The sequence below is a fragment of the Papio anubis genome, chromosome 7 (assembly GCF_008728515.1).
Source record: "Papio anubis isolate 15944 chromosome 7, Panubis1.0, whole genome shotgun sequence".
Lineage (NCBI taxonomy): Eukaryota > Metazoa > Chordata > Mammalia > Primates > Cercopithecidae > Papio > Papio anubis.
Genome location: NC_044982.1, coordinates 138,673,441 through 138,691,699, shown reverse-complemented (window position 1 = coordinate 138,691,699; position 18,259 = coordinate 138,673,441). Strand labels below are relative to the sequence as shown.

The 18,259-nt window shown below is 38.9% G+C and overlaps 1 protein-coding gene across 1 annotated transcript in view; it reads right to left on the bottom strand.

Moving 5' to 3' along the window:
* FBN1 (fibrillin 1) overlaps positions 1-18,259 on the bottom strand; it is a 237,952-nt gene that overhangs the window by 26,642 nt on the left and 193,051 nt on the right. Inside the window, exons 45-53 of the mRNA XM_003900901.5 lie at positions 17,712-17,834; positions 13,928-14,053; positions 11,864-11,980; positions 10,162-10,290; positions 9,394-9,513; positions 5,906-6,031; positions 1,616-1,765; positions 1,173-1,238; positions 811-927 (exon numbers count right to left, since the gene is read on the bottom strand). Coding sequence (XP_003900950.1) covers positions 811-927; positions 1,173-1,238; positions 1,616-1,765; positions 5,906-6,031; positions 9,394-9,513; positions 10,162-10,290; positions 11,864-11,980; positions 13,928-14,053; positions 17,712-17,834 — 1,074 coding nt within the window. The remainder of the gene's footprint in view (positions 1-810; positions 928-1,172; positions 1,239-1,615; positions 1,766-5,905; positions 6,032-9,393; positions 9,514-10,161; positions 10,291-11,863; positions 11,981-13,927; positions 14,054-17,711; positions 17,835-18,259) is intronic.

Here is an 18,259-nt window from a genome sequence, read left to right as displayed (position 1 = left end):
GATTAAGGGTCAAAGGCCAGCCAGAGGAGCCATTATTTGACATTTTAAAAACAGGGTTACAACAAAAAGATTGTATACTGGTTATATAGCCTTTTATCTTACTAAATGTAAAAGAATCCAGATAAAATTTTTATTTGATAATCGAATAAGATTATGACCATTAACAATTTTTTAAAAATTTCACAAAGACTTTCATTATGATGTTGTCCTTTCTGGTATCTCTTCTGATATGTCCAGTGTCTGCCTTCACCATTAGGCTGTAAGGTCCATGCAAGGAAGGAACTTGTCTTCTTGGTTCAGTGTTGCAGCTCCAGAGCCTAGCACAGTGCCTGGGACCTGACGGTGACTCAGTAGTATTCTAAATGAATGATACATGAGTGGATAGATAAAACTTATTTCAGGCCAGGCACGGTGGCTCACGCCTATAATCCCAGCACTTTGGGAGGCCGAGGCAGGCAGATCACGAGGTCAGGAGATTGAGACCTTCCTGGCTAACACAGTGAAACCCCATCTCTACTAAAAATACAAAAAAAAATTAGCCAGGCATGGTGGCGGGTGCCTAGTCCCAGCTACTCGGGAGGCTGAGGCAGGAGAATGGCGTGAACCTGGGAGGTGGAGCTTCCAGTGAGCCGAGATCGTGCCTCTGCACTCCAGCCTGGGCGACAGAGCGAGACTCCGTCTCAAAAAAATAAAAACAAAACAACTTATTTCAGTGCCATCTTGGTACCTATATTCATGGATATACAGTGAATACTGTATAGCCTAATTTTTAATTTGTAAAATTCCAATGGAAGAAAACTTATTACTCACCCACACATTCGTTCCCTGCTAGAATATAACCAAAGGGACACTCGCAGCGATAGGAGCCATCTGTATTGATGCACTGTCCATGTTTACAGACATCGGGTTCTTTGCATTCGTCCATATCTTAAGCAAGAGAAAAAAATAGTGAATAACAAGGTATTTTTTTTAAACATGAAGACAAATTATGATCATTTCAGTGTTTAATCAATAGATTATCTAATAATGCAATGATATAATTGCTGTCTAAATGAAGTGACAAAAAAGTAGCACTTAATTTTCCAAGATAGATGGAGAGAAATAAGAATAACTAGAGAAGAAGCTGATTGAGAATACTGAGAAATGCTGAGAATCCAGCACAGGCAACTGACCAACTGCTGAATCATCAGGTCCCACGATGATCCCACTTCCATAAGGACAGATCTGGCGGAAGGCCTCTGTGGCGGAGACACTCATTAATAGATAGAACAATAGCAATTCGTTACAAGCTTCTCCACAAGCATTTTGAGGTAGCCAAATTGCCACATACTGTGCATATTGATAAATGATGGACAAAACAAGCCCAGAAACCAGAGGAAGTTAACGAGACTCCCTAAGATGTTGTGCCTATTCCTTGGGCATCTGTGATTCATGACATAATTAAAAAGAAAATAACTACCAAGGTCCTGAGATAACATAATTTTTAATGAACATTCTAATTAAACTTACAATTAAATTATATTGTGTTACTGTCTTCAAGGCCTACAGTCTTACTTATATCAAGGCCAGTCTGCACCCTGCATGGCCCAAAGAGAAATGCAGATGACAGACATACCATCAGGTTCCGTGGGGCAGAGCTCGCAGGGGTCTCCCCAGCCTTCTCCCTTCAAGGCACAGCAGCATTCCTGTTTGGAGTGATTTCTGGATTTGGGTGATGAACACTTTCCTCCTTCAAACTTCGCGTAACAGTAGCTCATTCGCAAATCTGCAGCATAAATTTATGACACTCTTCAGTTGCTTTTCTACTGAGTCCTTACTGCACGATAGTGAATAAAGAACAATCCACTATGTTATATATGTTCTCCTCTCAGGACCACAGCAATACTCCTTATGTGATTCTAACAGTAACCAAGCTGAGACTGTTACAGTCATGGATATCTTTTGTATAGTGAGATCTGATGAACAACTCTGTGACCTTAATTTATTACTTCTCATTTTAGTCACTATTTCAAAGTAACCCGATGTGAATCCAGTAAAATCCCAAACTGACAGTTTTCAAAATTGACATCTGTCAGTGACTTCAGGATTGGAAAATCCACAGATGGAATCATTCACAAGAGTCCTTCATTAACAGCTCTGCTTGCAATATCATGTTTAGTGAGCACACTAGAGAAAGAGAACCCTCTTAGTTCTAATATTTACTGTGACATCACACTTTGTTGTTTATTCTGTGTCCCCTAAACTCTGGAACCAAAATAAAATCCGAGATCACAGGCACAGAACAAATACAGAAGTGGCAACTTTGTAGATGGGCAAAAACACAACACAAGGGTTGGTCACTGAAGCAGATACTCCTGGAGATGCTGGCTACAAAACGCAGGTAGGGCTTTTTGTAGATTTTACACACACACACACATGCAGAGCTGTGTCAATGTTAAATTTTTAAAATAAGCTTGTTTAGTTCAACACAGAGAGGGAAGGAAGAGGAGGGCAGGGCTGTGGGTGGTTGGGAACAGAATAGTCTTTCCTTGAAGGAATATATTTCAATATCGATTATTGCTTGATGACTCCAACAAAGAAGACGGGATCTACTTCCTATAAAATTCTCTAACACTGCTTGACATAATTTTGGAAACGGGCCTTTCCATTTCTTATAGAACACACTGACTCCAAAAAGTGAGCTCAACCAGGGGTATGGACTGTGTTTTCCCTCAAACTTGACTTCTCAAAGCCTTGCAAAACTCCTCTCATTACACAGAGGCCACAATCTGCAGGTTTAAAAGAAATGCTTTCATACCCATATTGTACTATTCTTTCTTTATATCTGACCACCTCTGCCTTTTTCATTCACTTCCATCACTGTTTTTCAATCCCAGGAATGATACTATCATAACCACCTAAGCACTTCTGATAAAACAGTTTTACCAGCTTTTATTTCATGATAAAGAAGACAATGTAGGAATAACAGAGTTGCCAGAGATAAAGGAAAAGTTTTCATGAATTAAAGTTTCTATCTATCCGTCTATCTATTATATTTACCAAGTTATGTAAATCAAATTCAGGTAGCCTCCCCAATAAACTTGCTCAACTTTTCATGACTACCGACTCATCTAGATAAATCATCTCTCTAATTTCTTTTTTTTTTTTTGAGACGGAAGTCTCGCTCTTTCGCCCAGGCTGGACTGCAGCGGCACTATCTCGGCTCACTGCAAGCTCTGCCTCCTGGGTTCACGCCATTCTTCTGCCTCAGCCTCCCGAGCTGGGACTACAGGCACTCGCCACCGCGCCTGGCTAATTTTTTATATTTTTAGTAGAGATGGGGTTTCACCGTGTTAGCCAGGATGGTCTCGATCTCCTGACCTCGTGATTCGCCCGCCTTGGCCTCCCAAAGTGCTGGGATTACAGGCGTGAGCCACTGCGCCCGGCCCATCTCTCTAATTTCTATTCCACTTCCCCATCTGTTGTGGGTAGGACCTGGCAAGCACCTTTCAAGGAATTATCCTTCTGAAGGTCAAGAGCAATAAAAGTCAGTCCTGCGGCATATCTGCCACCCAAATGTTCGCTTTGCTGAGAAACTTCAAGATTGAACAAATTCTCGTTTCTTGGAGAACACTTTTGATCTCTTTTATTCTTCAAGTTCTTTGTGACATATAATGTTTTGTATTTATCAGTCTTGTTTTTATTATTTATGCCTCCAACTACCTTTAGATATAATTCAGTGACAACTCACAAAAATGTCTCAACAAATATATGAAAACTTAATTCTCTGCTTTTTCTTCCAGTTTGTAGTGTTTCTTTAAATATGTATGTTGAAATATTAGTGTGTTAAAATTCTCATTCTTTTTTCTTTTAATAGCTGACCTCATCCCAGACCCCAGCTCTCTCCCCCCTACACAACTCCACTTCGAAAAAAAAAATAATCTTGGCATTAGACAGAGACTCAAATGCATGAAGTTTTGAGTCAGCCTAAGTGGCAAATTCCCTTCATTGAACTTTGCAAGTGGGAGTGGCTCATTTACACCTGTGGTCTTTAGTGCCAGTCTCTGTCCACCTGAGCCCTATGGCATTCGCTTTTTAAAAAACATTATCCATGGTTCTGTGGAATTTTCTCATTTCATGGGCAATAGAAGTCTGACTCCTAATTTGTCATCTTACAACAAAAACCCAGCTCTCAATTTCCTGGCTCCAGCAAAATCTGTGTTCTGTAGGAGATTTACTTTAGCTTGTGGTGATTCTCTAGAATTGGCTTATTAATCAAGGGTGCCTTGAGTTGGGGAAGAGAGCTGTGCTCACCCACATACTTTAGGACTCGCTGGGATGCCTGTTTACCAGTCCATCTGCAAAGAGCCCTTAATGACCTCGAAATTTCATCAGAACTACAAAAGTCACTTTCCCTGCTTGCATTCCTCAGTTCTGGCTCTGCCTCCTGGAGCTGAGCATGTGGCAGGGCTGCTCACAGCTGGGCAGATTCTTCCTGCAGCGTTAGCTTGCTCTGTGATGGGCCAGTGCAAATTGAATTAATAGCCTAGGAGTTTCCTCTGGCCTGCCACATCGGCAGATTCACACCTGGTTTCTCACTGCTTTCTTTCCAAATTCAGGCCAAGCCAAAGGCACACAAAAAACAAGGGAGTAGGAGTTAGAATTTATCTGGCTAGTCTGTACCATGCAGAATATCTGTTCGAATTAAGCACCACCCTGAAATCCACACAGACCACTGACAACTACCAACAAGCTGAAAGCAACCAGAGAATTCTCAACACTCTCCTTCTTACTTCCCAAATAACTAGTTGAAAAGTAAAAACTTAATCAGATCATTAGAATAACAATAAGAGTCTACGAAGGACTCAGAAACTAACAAAGCTTTGTCACATATCCAGTAAGGCTGGTTGGGCAGATATTATTGTTGTTTAAAATGAGGAAATTCAGCTTTCAAAAGATTAAATGACTTGTTCTAGACTAAATATGGCAGGGCTGGGACCCCCAAACTCAATTTTTTGAATCTTAAATGATATCCAGTGCCTCTTCCATGTTTGGTAATATGGAAGCAAAACTAAAAAACCATGCAAAAAAAAAACAAAAACAAAAACACCCAACAACCAAAAAAAAAAAAAAAAAACCCAACTCAACACCAAAACAACAATAACAACCAAACAACAAAAGATACAAGTGGAAAAAAAAAGAAATACATGTTTGTTTCATGAAACTAGTCTGTGTATGTAGATAGCCATACACAATTGTATTGTTTAGAGAAGTCTAAACAGTTTTCTGGGACTTAAGCACATGCTGTGTTATGCCGAAGTTCAGGATCCTTTTGATTTTTGTTTAAAATTTGAAAGTCGTTGGCAAACCCTTGAAAGTCTTTACTGAAATAGTTGACAAGTATTATTCCTAAAAATGAACAATGGCCCAGCAAGAATCCTGGTCAGTTTACATTTATTTTTGTTTTTTTGGAGAATTTGTGATATAAGGGATGGGTACTATATTGCGGGGGCAGATGGGTTAATGTGCAGTTTTGCATTCTTGAGTCTAACTTTGGACCCATATTTTTCAGCTGATCTCTTCAGATGTAGGGGATATGTATGTAGCTCAACTTCCCCCAGGCTTTGCTGTTTTGGTGGCTCAAGGTGCTTCCCCACTGACGGGCCTATCAGCATTTGTGTTTTTAGTGGGAGAGAGGTTTAAATGTCAGTACAATTGTATAAGCAACCATAACTTGATGGATGAGTTTTTAACCTTAAAAGTGAAAATGAACCTTCTGACATATGGTTATCATTAGACCTCTGGGTGAATGAAAACTCTCCATCTCCCTGTTCACAAAGAAACAGAGCTTTGCCATGTTTGAAAAATAAGACCACCATAAATAAACATGGAGCAATGAAAGCCCAAAGCTTTCAAAGACACTTACCTTGGCACCTTCTTCCACTGGAGGACAAGGAAAACCCTTCTGGACATAGACATTTGAAGCTGCCTTCAGTGTTACTGCATGTGCCCAGGGCACAAATTTCTGGCTCTTCAACACACTCATCAATATCTAAAAGAATCACATGAGTCAAACAAAGTCAAAACACGATGGAGACATCATCAGGTACCAAATACACAATGTGGACATACAAAGGGCAGCCGAGTTTCCAAACTCTTACAATAATAAAGGTATTTTTCTGTACCACAATGCTGTGGACTGGACTTCTAGGTTGTCATGGCTTTAAAAAAATAGTTTTGACAGTTATTGGTATAAAAATGGAATGTGCAACTGCCTTTTAAGGGGTGCAGTGACAAACATCTCTTACCCAGACTGAGCTGCTTGGCTAACTAGAAAAGTCAGAGTAATTTCATAGTACCCTAGGCCAGGAAAGAAGCATGAAACTCTATAGAGTCACATTGCACCATTGTTCAGGAAGCAGAAATGCTGAAACTTTAAGCACATTGATAGTGAGTCACTCAATGTGAGATCTAGGCCTTTGAACCAAATTTACTCCCCTCCAATCATCCACAGAACTTTTCCCAATACTCCGTGTTCTAGCCCTAAAACTGAATTTTACAAGAACACTAAGACTCATGACAGTAAGTATAATCCTATGAAGTGGCTAACTAACGATATCATAGAAGATGAGGCTCCTAACTGATTTGTGGGTTAATCTTTCTAAAGACACAAAAATATCTTTCTTGTACAGGCTTTTTCTTTCATCATATAGATGAAATGGTACACTTAGAACTGTGGCCCGTTTTCTTTAGTATATTACACATCTTAGTTCCTGTACAGGGGTAGTTAAGAGTAGCCAATATGAAGTTTGAATGGCTTGAATAACCATATGTCCTAGTTTGCCTGGGGAAGCCCCAGCTTATGCCGGTTGGCCTGACTTTATTGTTAATAGTGCCTTTTCTACTTTCAAAATTGGCTTGGTTTGGTCAATAAAACACATGATTACCTATAGAAAAATATGCCCACTCTATTCCAACAAACTCACTTATCTTTCCTTCTGACTTTCAGCAGGAATTTTTAGTGAACAAAGTGTTAAGTCTTAATTCTGAGCCATGCTACTTTTATGAGAATACTTCTTTTTTTTTTTTTTTTTTTTTTGAGACGGAGTCTCGCTCTGTCACCCAGGCTGGAGTGCAGTGGCCGGATCTCAGCTCACTGCAAGCTCTGCCTCCCGGGTTCACGCCATTCTCCGGCCTCAGCCTCCCGAGTAGCTGGGACTACAGGCGCCCACCACCTCGCCCGGCTAGTTTTTTTTTTTTTTTTTTGTATTTCTTAATAGAGACGGGGTTTCACCGTGTTAGCCAGGATGGTCTCGATCTCCTGACCTCGTGATCCGCCCGTCTCGGCCTCCCAAAGTGCTGGGATTACAGGCTTGAGCCACCGCGCCCGGCCGAGAATACTTCTTTTTTAAACAAAAGACAAAATATTCTTATATCCTGGGCCCTTTATTTTCACATTTGTGCAAAGGTTTCTACCCACACCAAAATGTACTTGCGTTATACAACTTTATTCTCAAGAGACCCAACTAAGGAAAAGTTGAGAAATTAACTTTATTATCTTGACTTAATACTGCAAATACCACACAATAAATATTCTAGAAATGTGCAATGCCAAGTGATCCTCTTTCTGTGAAATGCAAAATCAGCTTCTCCATCATGCCAGGTTATTGGGTTGCATTTATACTTGTGTTATGTTCCCTGTGGTTTATTAATGAATCTGAGCTACTATTGCTGATTGAATTACTCCATTCCAACACTCCTTCCCCCCCTATATCCAACCTTTTCTTAATAGAAAAGTTGACTTTTGTGAAAATGCTCAAATGTTTTGGGTTGTTTTTAATTATTATTACTATGACTATTTCTGTTATGGTAGAAATTAGCCTGTACATGCCAACTGATCAGGATAGGGCCAAATATTGTAGAAGGGACACATTCATTGATTGTGCAGTCATTTTTCTTTCTATATATATTCATTCTGTTCATTTTAGCGAACTGATGTATTGATAATAGAGTAAATAAAGCCAATTTTCAATAAAAGTAAAATAACATGCTTAAAAAATTTGCATTAGACAATTTCAATAAGGTATTTCCATTTTAAATATCACCACTTGATTGTTATTTAAATTGGATATATAATTAAATTTCTAGTTGACGATATTAAAAGTAGAGAAAATTCTCATTGAGGATTAGATGCAGACCTGTTTAAAGTCAGGGGCATGAACTAGGTGACTTCTTGAAAATCCTTTCAACCCTATTTATTTATGAAATTGTAGTAATTAATGTCCTTCACTTAATGATATGACATATTCGTTGAGGTTAAAGGAAGGCCCTTGGGAGGCTGAGGAAGGAGGATCATTTGAGGCCAGGAGTTTGAGACCAGCCTGGCAACATAGGGAGGCCCCCATCTCTACAAATAATTAAAATATCAGCCAGGCATGGTGGCGCATGCCTGTAGCCCCGGCTACTCCAGAAGCTGAGGCAGGACAATCACTTGAGCCCAGGAGTTCAAGTTTACAGTGTGCAGTGTGCTATGCTCATGCCACTGTACTCCAACCTGGTGACAGATTAAGACCCTGTCCCTTGGCCGGGCGCGGTGGCTCAAGCCTGAAATCCCAGCACTTTGGGAGGCCGAGACAGGTGGATCACGAGGTCAGGAGATCGAGACCATCCTGGCTAACACGGTGAAACCCCGTCTCTACTAAAAAATACAAAAAACTAGCCGGGCGCGGTGGTGGGCGCCTGTAGTCCCAGCTACTCGGGAGGCTGAGGCAGGAGAATGGCGTAAACCTGGGAGGCAGAGCTTGCAGTGAGCTGAGATCCGGCCACTGCACTCCAGCCTGGGCGGCAGAGCGAGACTCCGTCTCAAAAAAAAAAAAAAAAAAAAAAAAAAGACCCTGTCCCCATTAAAAAAAAAAAGAAAAGAAAAGGAATGTAATACTATAAAATTTACTGAGAATTTATTTCAAATAACACATTTCCACTGCTCTATAGGTAAAAACAAAATAGACAAATGATATAACCACATTCATCCAAACTTGAGTGTGGTCATTTAAAGATTTTAACTGGAATCAGGAGCTATTTTTAGCTGCAAAGAATAGCCACTTAAAAAATGTAATTGAGAAATACTGGGAGGGGGATACAGCATTCCTACCAACCGTATGAAAGCACAGTGGAAAAGAGTCAGGATCATATGATCAGTCATAGGCACAGAGCAAAATAACTTCATTAGAGATCAGCATGAGAATTAGTGCTTCTTGTCTTGCCAGAAGGATGAGACCATGTCATACCCTACGCCCTTGGATTCGTTTCTGATAAAGTATTCCAAAATGAAGACGTCATCACAAAAACTCTCATTTTGCTAAGTCCAGTGGATACCCGACACTCCTCCTTTGCTAACATTGACAGCCTTCCTACCTTCACACTTGTCATCTTGAAGACTGTATCCAGGTGGGCAAATGCATCTGTAGGACCCATCCAAGTTTTGACAGGTACCTGGTGCGCATTTTCTGGGTTCTAGAAGACATTCATTGATATCTGCAAAGAAAAGGGAAAAATAAGGAAGAGGGTCCCACAGGCGTAACTTCCAACAAACAATTAAAATTCAAAAAAAACTAGAATAAATCAAAGAAATACACAAAGCAAATTAAAGTTCATAAAATTCCACCATGGAGAAAAATAAGTGATAATAAAAATAAGCTTTATCAGCTTTCAAAAATGTATAGTATAACCACCATATTTTATTGTACCTACATCAGATTAAGTATTTCCAGAAAACTGTAGCATGTGAAGTCAGTGAGTATATAAAGATTTTAAGGATACTCAAAAGGTATGAGAGCTTACTACGAAAGTATTATAAAGAAAAAAATTTGAGAAGGGAAATCATAATTGCTTACAGAGCAATTTAACAATTTTGCTGTTTAACAGTTTAAGTATTCTCTGAGAATACAATAGCTTAATTTTTAAAATAAGGGAAAAAGTGATTATATATATATATATATACATATACATGTACATATATATATTTAAATAAAAACAAAGCCATATTTATAGGGAGGATTAATATAATTCCACTCTGACTTTTCCTCCAGGTTTCCAGAAAGCAGCATTAGAATAGAGACTGCACGATTCCTTGAGTGGTCTCTGGAAGCATTCTTTCCAGGTCTTTCCAAGCCCTGTACTTACCCACACAGGTCCTCCCATCTGGAGCCACCTCATAGCCTTCATTGCACTGGCACTGGAAAGACCCCACTGTATTAATGCATTGGCCATTTCGGCAAAGGTTCCCGTTTCCACTTGCACATTCATCGACATCTGCAGAAGAACCCCCAACAATCCTTTAATATATTCCAAAGATGTCATAATCCCAGCAATAATCAAAACTTTTGAAGGAAAAAATACTTTTTTCTGAATTGTAGTGGCCTTTGCTGGCTTAGCCAAACAAGAAATTCCAGTGAAGATCTAGTATGCAACAACAGAACTGGCTTTAAGCATCTATGCACATTTAACAATAAGGTTACATTATTATATTAGAGACTGACAATTTATATTCAAATTTCCTATCAGTTTTTCCTTGATTTTCCTTTAGATTTTATTTTTAAATTTTCGATTTAAAATTTTTTTGATTTAGGCCGGGCGCGGTGACTCAAGCCTGTAATCCCAGCACTTTGGGAGGCCGAGACGGGCGGATCACAAGGTCAGGAGATCGAGACCATCCTGGCTAACATGGTGAAACCCCGTCTCTACTAAAAATACAAAAAAAAAAAACTAGCCGGGCGAGGTGGCGGCGCCTGTAGTCCCAGCTACTCGGGAGGCTGAGGCAGGAGAATGGCGTAAACCCGGGAGGCGGAGCTTGAAGTGAGCTGAGATCCGGCCACTGCACTCCAGCCTGGGCGACAGAGCGAGACTCCGTCTCAAAAAAAACAAAAAAAAAACAAACAAAAAAAAAATTTTTTTGATTTAAAAAATAAAATTCTAATACACAATTCAGCTGAGGACATTATTTTATATTCTTGCAATTAGAAATATTTAAATTAGCCTATAGCACAATAAAATTGAAAGAACTTGGCTTATTACTCTTGCCGAGTATGTTGTAGAAGGGAGAGTCTGTAGCTTCAATGATTTATTTAAGAGAGGCTACGTGAAACATCTAGACCAGAAGGTTCATATCCCTGAATCATATAATTTCTGTACAAAGAATCACTTTTGTGTATTTAAAATTTTTTAAGCTTAATCTAATTCCATTTATTGTGAAATTTATTTTACAGCAAAATAGACATAAAAATTATAGCTGCTAATGAGCATTTTAATAAAAGTAATGGATATAGTTACAGTGGTTCCCCCTTATCTATGGTTTTGCTTTCTGGGGATTCAGTTATCGAAGGTCAGCTGCTATCCAAAAACAGGTGAGTATAGTACAATAAAATATTTTGAGAGAGAGAGAGAGAGAGAGAGAGAGAGAGAGATAGAGAGAGAACGCACACAAGAAAGTACAGTCACATAACTTTTATCACATTATATTGTTATAATTGTTCTATTTTCTTATTAGTTATTGTGTTAATCTCTTACCATGCCTAATTTACAAATTAAACTTCAGTCTAGGTATGTATGTATAGGAAAACACATGGTATATAGAGGGTTCAGTACTATCTGTGGTTTCAGGCATCTGCTGGGGGTCTCAGAACATATCCCTCACGGGTAAGGGGAACTTCTGGAATATATTTGATGTGGAATTAGCACACCGTATTTGACAAGTCCCGTAAGCAACTGTTATGCATAAGATAGCATAGAATTTTAAAAGACAGCTGGAACACTAGAAATGATGCTAATTACAAAGAACACATATAAAACTGACTTCCTTTGCTGATGTACAATTTTGCACACGCACCTATACAGTCATTGTTGTGAGAAAGGATGAAACCATGATTGCAGCGGCAGTTGAAGGAACCGATTGTGTTCCGGCAAGTTCCATTCCCACAGGCATCTCTTTCACACTCATTTATGTCTAGTAGGAAGAAAGGCCATGAAGAAACATAAATATAAGTAGAAAAAGTGGTTACATGGTTACAGTGGCTAAACAGCATTCTAGGGTTCACCAAGCCTCATCCATAGGCTGAGAACTTCTTGATGTTGGTATCAGCTCCAGCAGCAGTCATCCCTACAAAAAACCAGGCAGCGGCAGAGCTCTAAACCTTGGGAATAAATTGTTTCCTTGGCTGGCCAGTGAAAGGAGGCAAGCTAAGGACATGAGACCTGAACAAGAATTATTTTATTCTATTTACTTCTAGAATTCTCCACCCTTGCCACTTCTCTCAAATATTTTCACTTGAAAATGGAAAAAACTCTGTGTGCATCTGGGTCTTGAGGTGTTGCCACCTTTGGCAAACTTCAACCTTCAAGATTCTCACTCCAACTTACCAAAAAGCAGTGACTCACCTGGCATTACCCCACAATCAGCAACAAAATAACTCAGCTTTCTAGCTCACCTGTCATTTCAGACAACTTTTCCTTCTTCCCTATACCCCTAAAAACATAGAACAACTTCCACCAATGATGACTTCTCTCACTCTTCTAAACCACCCCAAAGAGATGGCACTTAATTTGTTCTTTTCATACATGCTTGCATTCTTATTCGCCTTTTGATTGGTCTGTACTTTGATGATTTTGTAAAGCTACTTTGGCGTCTTATATGTCTTTGTATCTCATCACAACAGCTAGCATATTTCTTATAAAGAGTAGGTGCGCATTATATTAAGAAAGAAGAAAGAAAAAATTTAATGAAAGAAAGTTGTTACGCTGGTTTGAAAGAATGAGGCACCATGAAGAGGGACAAGGATGAAAGGAGAGAGAGAGAGTGGAAGGTAACAATGGAGAATAGCAAAATGTAATGATTAGAGGTAGGATTTCCTTTCTTTTCACATTTTGGACATGAAGATAAATTATCTGTGATTCCTGAATCAGGAAGCTATTGCTAACCCAAAGGGACTCTAATGTGTGTCTGTGGTTGAAGACTACACCCAGATGAGTCACTGCTAGCAATCAAGAATTTCTGCCTTGATTCATTTTTAGCCAAACTGGTGAAGTTCTTTGGTTGGGGAGGTTCTATGTTAGGGGGCTCCAGAAAATTCAGATGAGAGATGTAGAAAGAAAGTTGGGGAGGGTCATCATAGCTTTTGCACAGTTTAGCTGCCCAGTGATGAGCAGGGCTGTCAGTGCTCCTGTCATTACTCTGAAGAAGATACAACTTCATGAGAATGTTCCCAAATGAATGAACCCAGTCACAGCCAAAGTCAAGGGCTTAAACATTATGATATTAACTGTTCTTTCAGCTGTGAATCTGATTTATGTTCTTAATATCTCCAAAAGACTTAATGAGACTGCTTTAAAGTAGAAAAAGAAAGGAAGGAAAAGGAGAAAATGATTGATCACACACTGAAGTTTATTCTACATCAGCATCCTGACACTAGATAAATCAGGGAAGAGATTTAAAATCCTGAGCTCTTTTTCCTCTAGAAAAACGATTAACTTTTCTTTGCCTTTGTAGGATTTATAAATTTGCCTTTGAGAATCTGGTACACACTACCAACCCTTCTCGAAAAAATGGTCATCTCACACTCAAAAGCTCAACTCAAAAGGAAATCCATATCAATACTACATATGAATAATAGTCTATTAACATTAATAAAAATTATTTTTTTGTATATCTTTTTCAATTTACCCCTTAGTCAATTTTTTCTAAACTCACAGCCAAATGAATAACAAGGAAGAGGTTTATCATGTTCAGATTGCCAAAGATTAAATAGGATATCACTGCTGCGTATCTGTCCATGTTTTTATTTTGTAGATAGCAAAAATACTACTAAAAGACTTAGCATTAAATTTTATCCATATTTAGATTCAAATGAAGTTTTCAATAGCATATGAAAAAAAAGAATAATAATTGCATACTTACCCAAGCACATGGTTTGGTCAGCATTTGTTTTAAAGCCAGTGTGGCAAAGGCAATAAAAGCTTCCAACTGTGTCAATGCACTGCCCATGACTGCATATATTAGGGATTTCCTGACATTCATTGCGATCTGTAAAGAAAAAGCATCTTAAGTGAGAACTTCGAAGACAAAATACAATTGAATAACTTACTTCTAGCTATTGTTCTCAGGAGTAATCCTAGCTCTAAACTAAGTTAGCGAAACAGATTATTTATTTTTGCATCAAAATGGATTAAAACTTACTCTCATTTACCAGGCATGGTCAGAGTATGTTAACAATACATGACACAATAAAAAAACAAGGGGAAGTAATCAAAAAATATTCTGAAAGATGAAAAGACTTAGAAGTAAAATGGGTGGAAAAATTCAAGCTGGGAGGATTTTCTGTTTGATTATCAGCCTACGCAGCACCACAGACTGTGGAATTAATTGAAGTATTTTGTCTAGTTAAGATTTGGTGCCTCAAGTCATGGATAGTTCATGGCTTCCTTTGGAAATTTATATCAAAGTCAAATCCCATGCCTAAGATTAAGTTTTTCTTGATGGACAACCCACATGGCCCCTTGTTCAAGTTGCATCTCTTTGTCTTATTCCTGTAACTTTTTGTTTCATCTTCACCAAGTATTAATGTCTACATAGGGCTCCTTTTAGCATGTGACAATCTGAACACTGTCTCTTTCTTTTTACTCTCATCCATTCATTTAAAAGGAAGCCCTCTCATCTTGCTTCTGCCAGTCTTTAAGCTCTACATTATATTTACCATCAACTGAATCTTTGTTGCTTTCCTGAAATCTGATGATCTGAGGGGCAGAATTTAATGCGTGAATTCGCATATGACATAATTACATGCTACCTTATGTCTCTAATGTTTTAAAGCTCTATGCTTAGAGTAAATGTACTTTGAAGAGCACTGTGCCATTCTGACTTTCCTACTGTCACAGAAGAAAGCACATGGAGTGCCATCTTTGCTGCAGATGCTGTAGGGCAGATGGCATTTCGCTCTTAGTTAAATAATCCAGACTTGCTGTTTGCCTGAAAGGTCTACTCAGAACACAGTCATCATGAATGGACACTTTTTTGCTGCACACAGCAACCCTGCTTGTGCCAGAATCATGGATATCTCCTCCATTTCGTGTGTCCGGGCTGCCATTTTATGACTATCTCCTATTTAGTAGATGAATCATCATACCATTTAGAAGTTTGAAGTGAAGTTGAGTATATCATTATGAGGGGAAATTGAAATAGAGCAGCTTAGGAACTACTACTGGCCTATGCAGAAATGCTATTTAACAAATTATGATTATTCCCATTTGAGAAAATGAATTTAAAGTGAGCCAACTGCTTCCCAGTATAGGCAGAGGAGACTGATTTCTGATCTTGAGGAAGGGTATGTCAGGTCTTACCATAGTTGGCCCAAAATTTTGGCACCTTCAGGTAGGACTGGACCTCGAAGTATGCAGGGGACAAAGCCCGTCTCATATCTGGTTTCCACAAGGAAATGGAGAGCCTTAAGGATCTTATTAGAAAGGGATCCCCAATTAGGAATTTCCTTTCATCCATTACCCTATTTCATGATGGTTTAAATAAATGAAAAATGAAATATGGAGAGTACTTTGGAGTTCTACTGGTAAAACTAGAGCAGAAATCTAGGTTTCTACAAGCACCAGAATTTGAACTCTTAGATGATCATATTTGAGGTTGGGATAGGAGTTCTGAACAGGCTACTGTGGAATGAAACCCAAACAGTCAATACAGAGAGAGAGGAAACCACAAGGAAGTAGCTGGGAAGAAACTGTTTCTTGTCTTCAGCTGGGCAAGACATTTCAAAAGGGGGTTGCATTTGCTCTAACTATCCAGCTTCTGCTGTCAGACTAGGATCCTGAACTCAGATATTTAATTGTTCTCTGAGCTCTCTCAGCAATAATGTGGGTGCTATGGTCAGGTGTGACTTGGGGTGTGAAATAATGTACTTATGAATTGAAACAAAGATCTCATGATGGAGAGAAAGATTTAGTTATTTTCATTTTAAACAGAGGCAAAAAGGAGTACTTTATAGCATGCCTGAAAAAAAATGCCAAGTATAGAATAGCATTTAAAGATATTTTAAAAGTAACACATAAATAAAGACATTTCTAGAATGAAGTCTTCAACCCAACTGGTTGAATGGCTGCAAAACTCAAGTTAATTCCCTTTCTTCTGAAGATTTCAATGAATAAAGGAAATCAAGCTTTTGGCTGCAAACGATTCTCACTCACAACACTTATGGCTGGGTGCATTTTAGGTGTGTCAGTCTTCTACAGGAAAACAGTAAAGGGTTTAAGCCCCAGCAGGCTATGGCTGAATGTCTTATCTTGATCTATAAATAGCTCTGTCCCACTTCTTACCTGAGTGTGAAATGGTATGAAATGACTCATTCTATATTATCAGCAATTCTTTATTTTGACTGGAATTATTTCATCCAGTTCTAAAGAAATATAAATTACAAGCAAAATGCAGGGAAGTGGTATCAATGCCAAGTTTCGCTAGGGTATTGTGGTTCATATCAGAGAAGTCCCCACTTTTCCTGTCCTGTATTTTTAATACATGGATAGCAACAGCTCTGTTCACAAAATGCTAAACACTTACACATGTTCCTTTAAACTCAACAAAACAAGTCTTGATTCTCAATGTGACTTTTTGTTTGGCAATTACACCCTCTTCCCACCAAGGTCTCATAAAACAATGCAAAATACCCTAAAGAGAACAGTGCACTTCCTACCACTTAATCGCTGGTAGGCAAGGAAATTGAAGGAAAATCTGACCACGTCCCCCTGTGTTGTTTCATTCACGAATGCATAAAATATCCAGGAAACCCCCTGTGAAATGAACCATGAGCAAAATAACACATTCTTCCTGACTAATATACAATGATTTGCTTTGCTAAATATATAGTGATTTTTGCTAAATATACAATGATTCAGAATTACTTAAAAATTTACTAGAAAATCATTCTGAGGTATTGTTTTGCTTCTGGGCTGAAACACCAGTCTTTTACATTTTTATACCACTGGCTACAAGATACCATCAGATACTGAATAACTTCACCATGCACTGAAATTGATAACATGCGCATGCTGCCTATTTCTATCACATCCTTGACAAAAGTGAACACCAAAAAATCTAACCTCTAGGGGACATGGTAATAAACAGCTAATAAAGGCTGTTGATGTTTGCTGCCTTCAGTGAGTGACCTGTAAGATGACTGGGAAGAAAACCGATGGTTTTGTTTGTTCTGTTTAAGCAGATTAATCTGACCCAGCTTAGGAGAGCTTCACTGTCTAGATTTGGGGTATGTAGCCAAGATGGTGAAAACCTCACCTTTCTGAGAGGGGTTCTGTGGAAGGAAAAAAATCATTTGGTCCTAAATGTTGCTTAGGGGAGTGTGTGTATGCATAACTGTGTGTGTGCGTGTAATGTGTGGGGGTGAGTGTTTGCAGGCAGGGCAGCAGATAGGCAAATATGAAATCTATGTATGCAAAAGATTTCCTTCTTGTTTTGAAAATATCTCATCCAGAAAGAGGATTAAAAAGCTAAGTGTTTAGACATTTTGACAATACCCTTTTTTCCAATTTAGTTATTAGAGTTCATCAATCTAAATCTTAACTCATATATTCTTCAGCTTAACTATCTGAAAATAAATCCAGATATCTGAAGCTTCATGAAGACAAACTCTCGGGTAGGCATGTCCAGCCTGTGGGGCACTACATACCATTGCACTGTCCTGTGGAGGTGAAGCGGTAGCCGGGCTTACAGTCACAGCGGTAGCTGCCTGCAGTGTTGATGCATTCGGCGTTGCGCTGGCACACTGGGCCGTTCTGACACTCGTCAATATCTACGAGCAGAAGACAACTGAATTTGAAGGAGAACAGAATCTGGTGTCCAGTCAACAAAGCCTCTCATATGAAAACAAATTTATATTTTATTTTGATCTGTTCCATTGAAAAGACAACACAGATGTGTACAGCAGCTTTATTTATTGCCAGAAGTTGGAAGCAACCAAGATGTCCTCCAATAGGTGAATGAATAAATAAACTGGGGTACATTCAGACAACGGAACGTTATTTAGCACTAAAAAGAAATGAGCTATCAAGCCATGAAAAGACATGGAAGAAAATTAAATATGGCCGGGTGCAGTGGCTCACACCTGTAATCCCAGCACTTTGGGGGGCTAAGGCGGGTGGATCAAACTGAGGTCAGCAGTTTGAGACCAGCCTGACCACCACGGTGAAAACCCGTCTCTACTAAAAATACAAAATT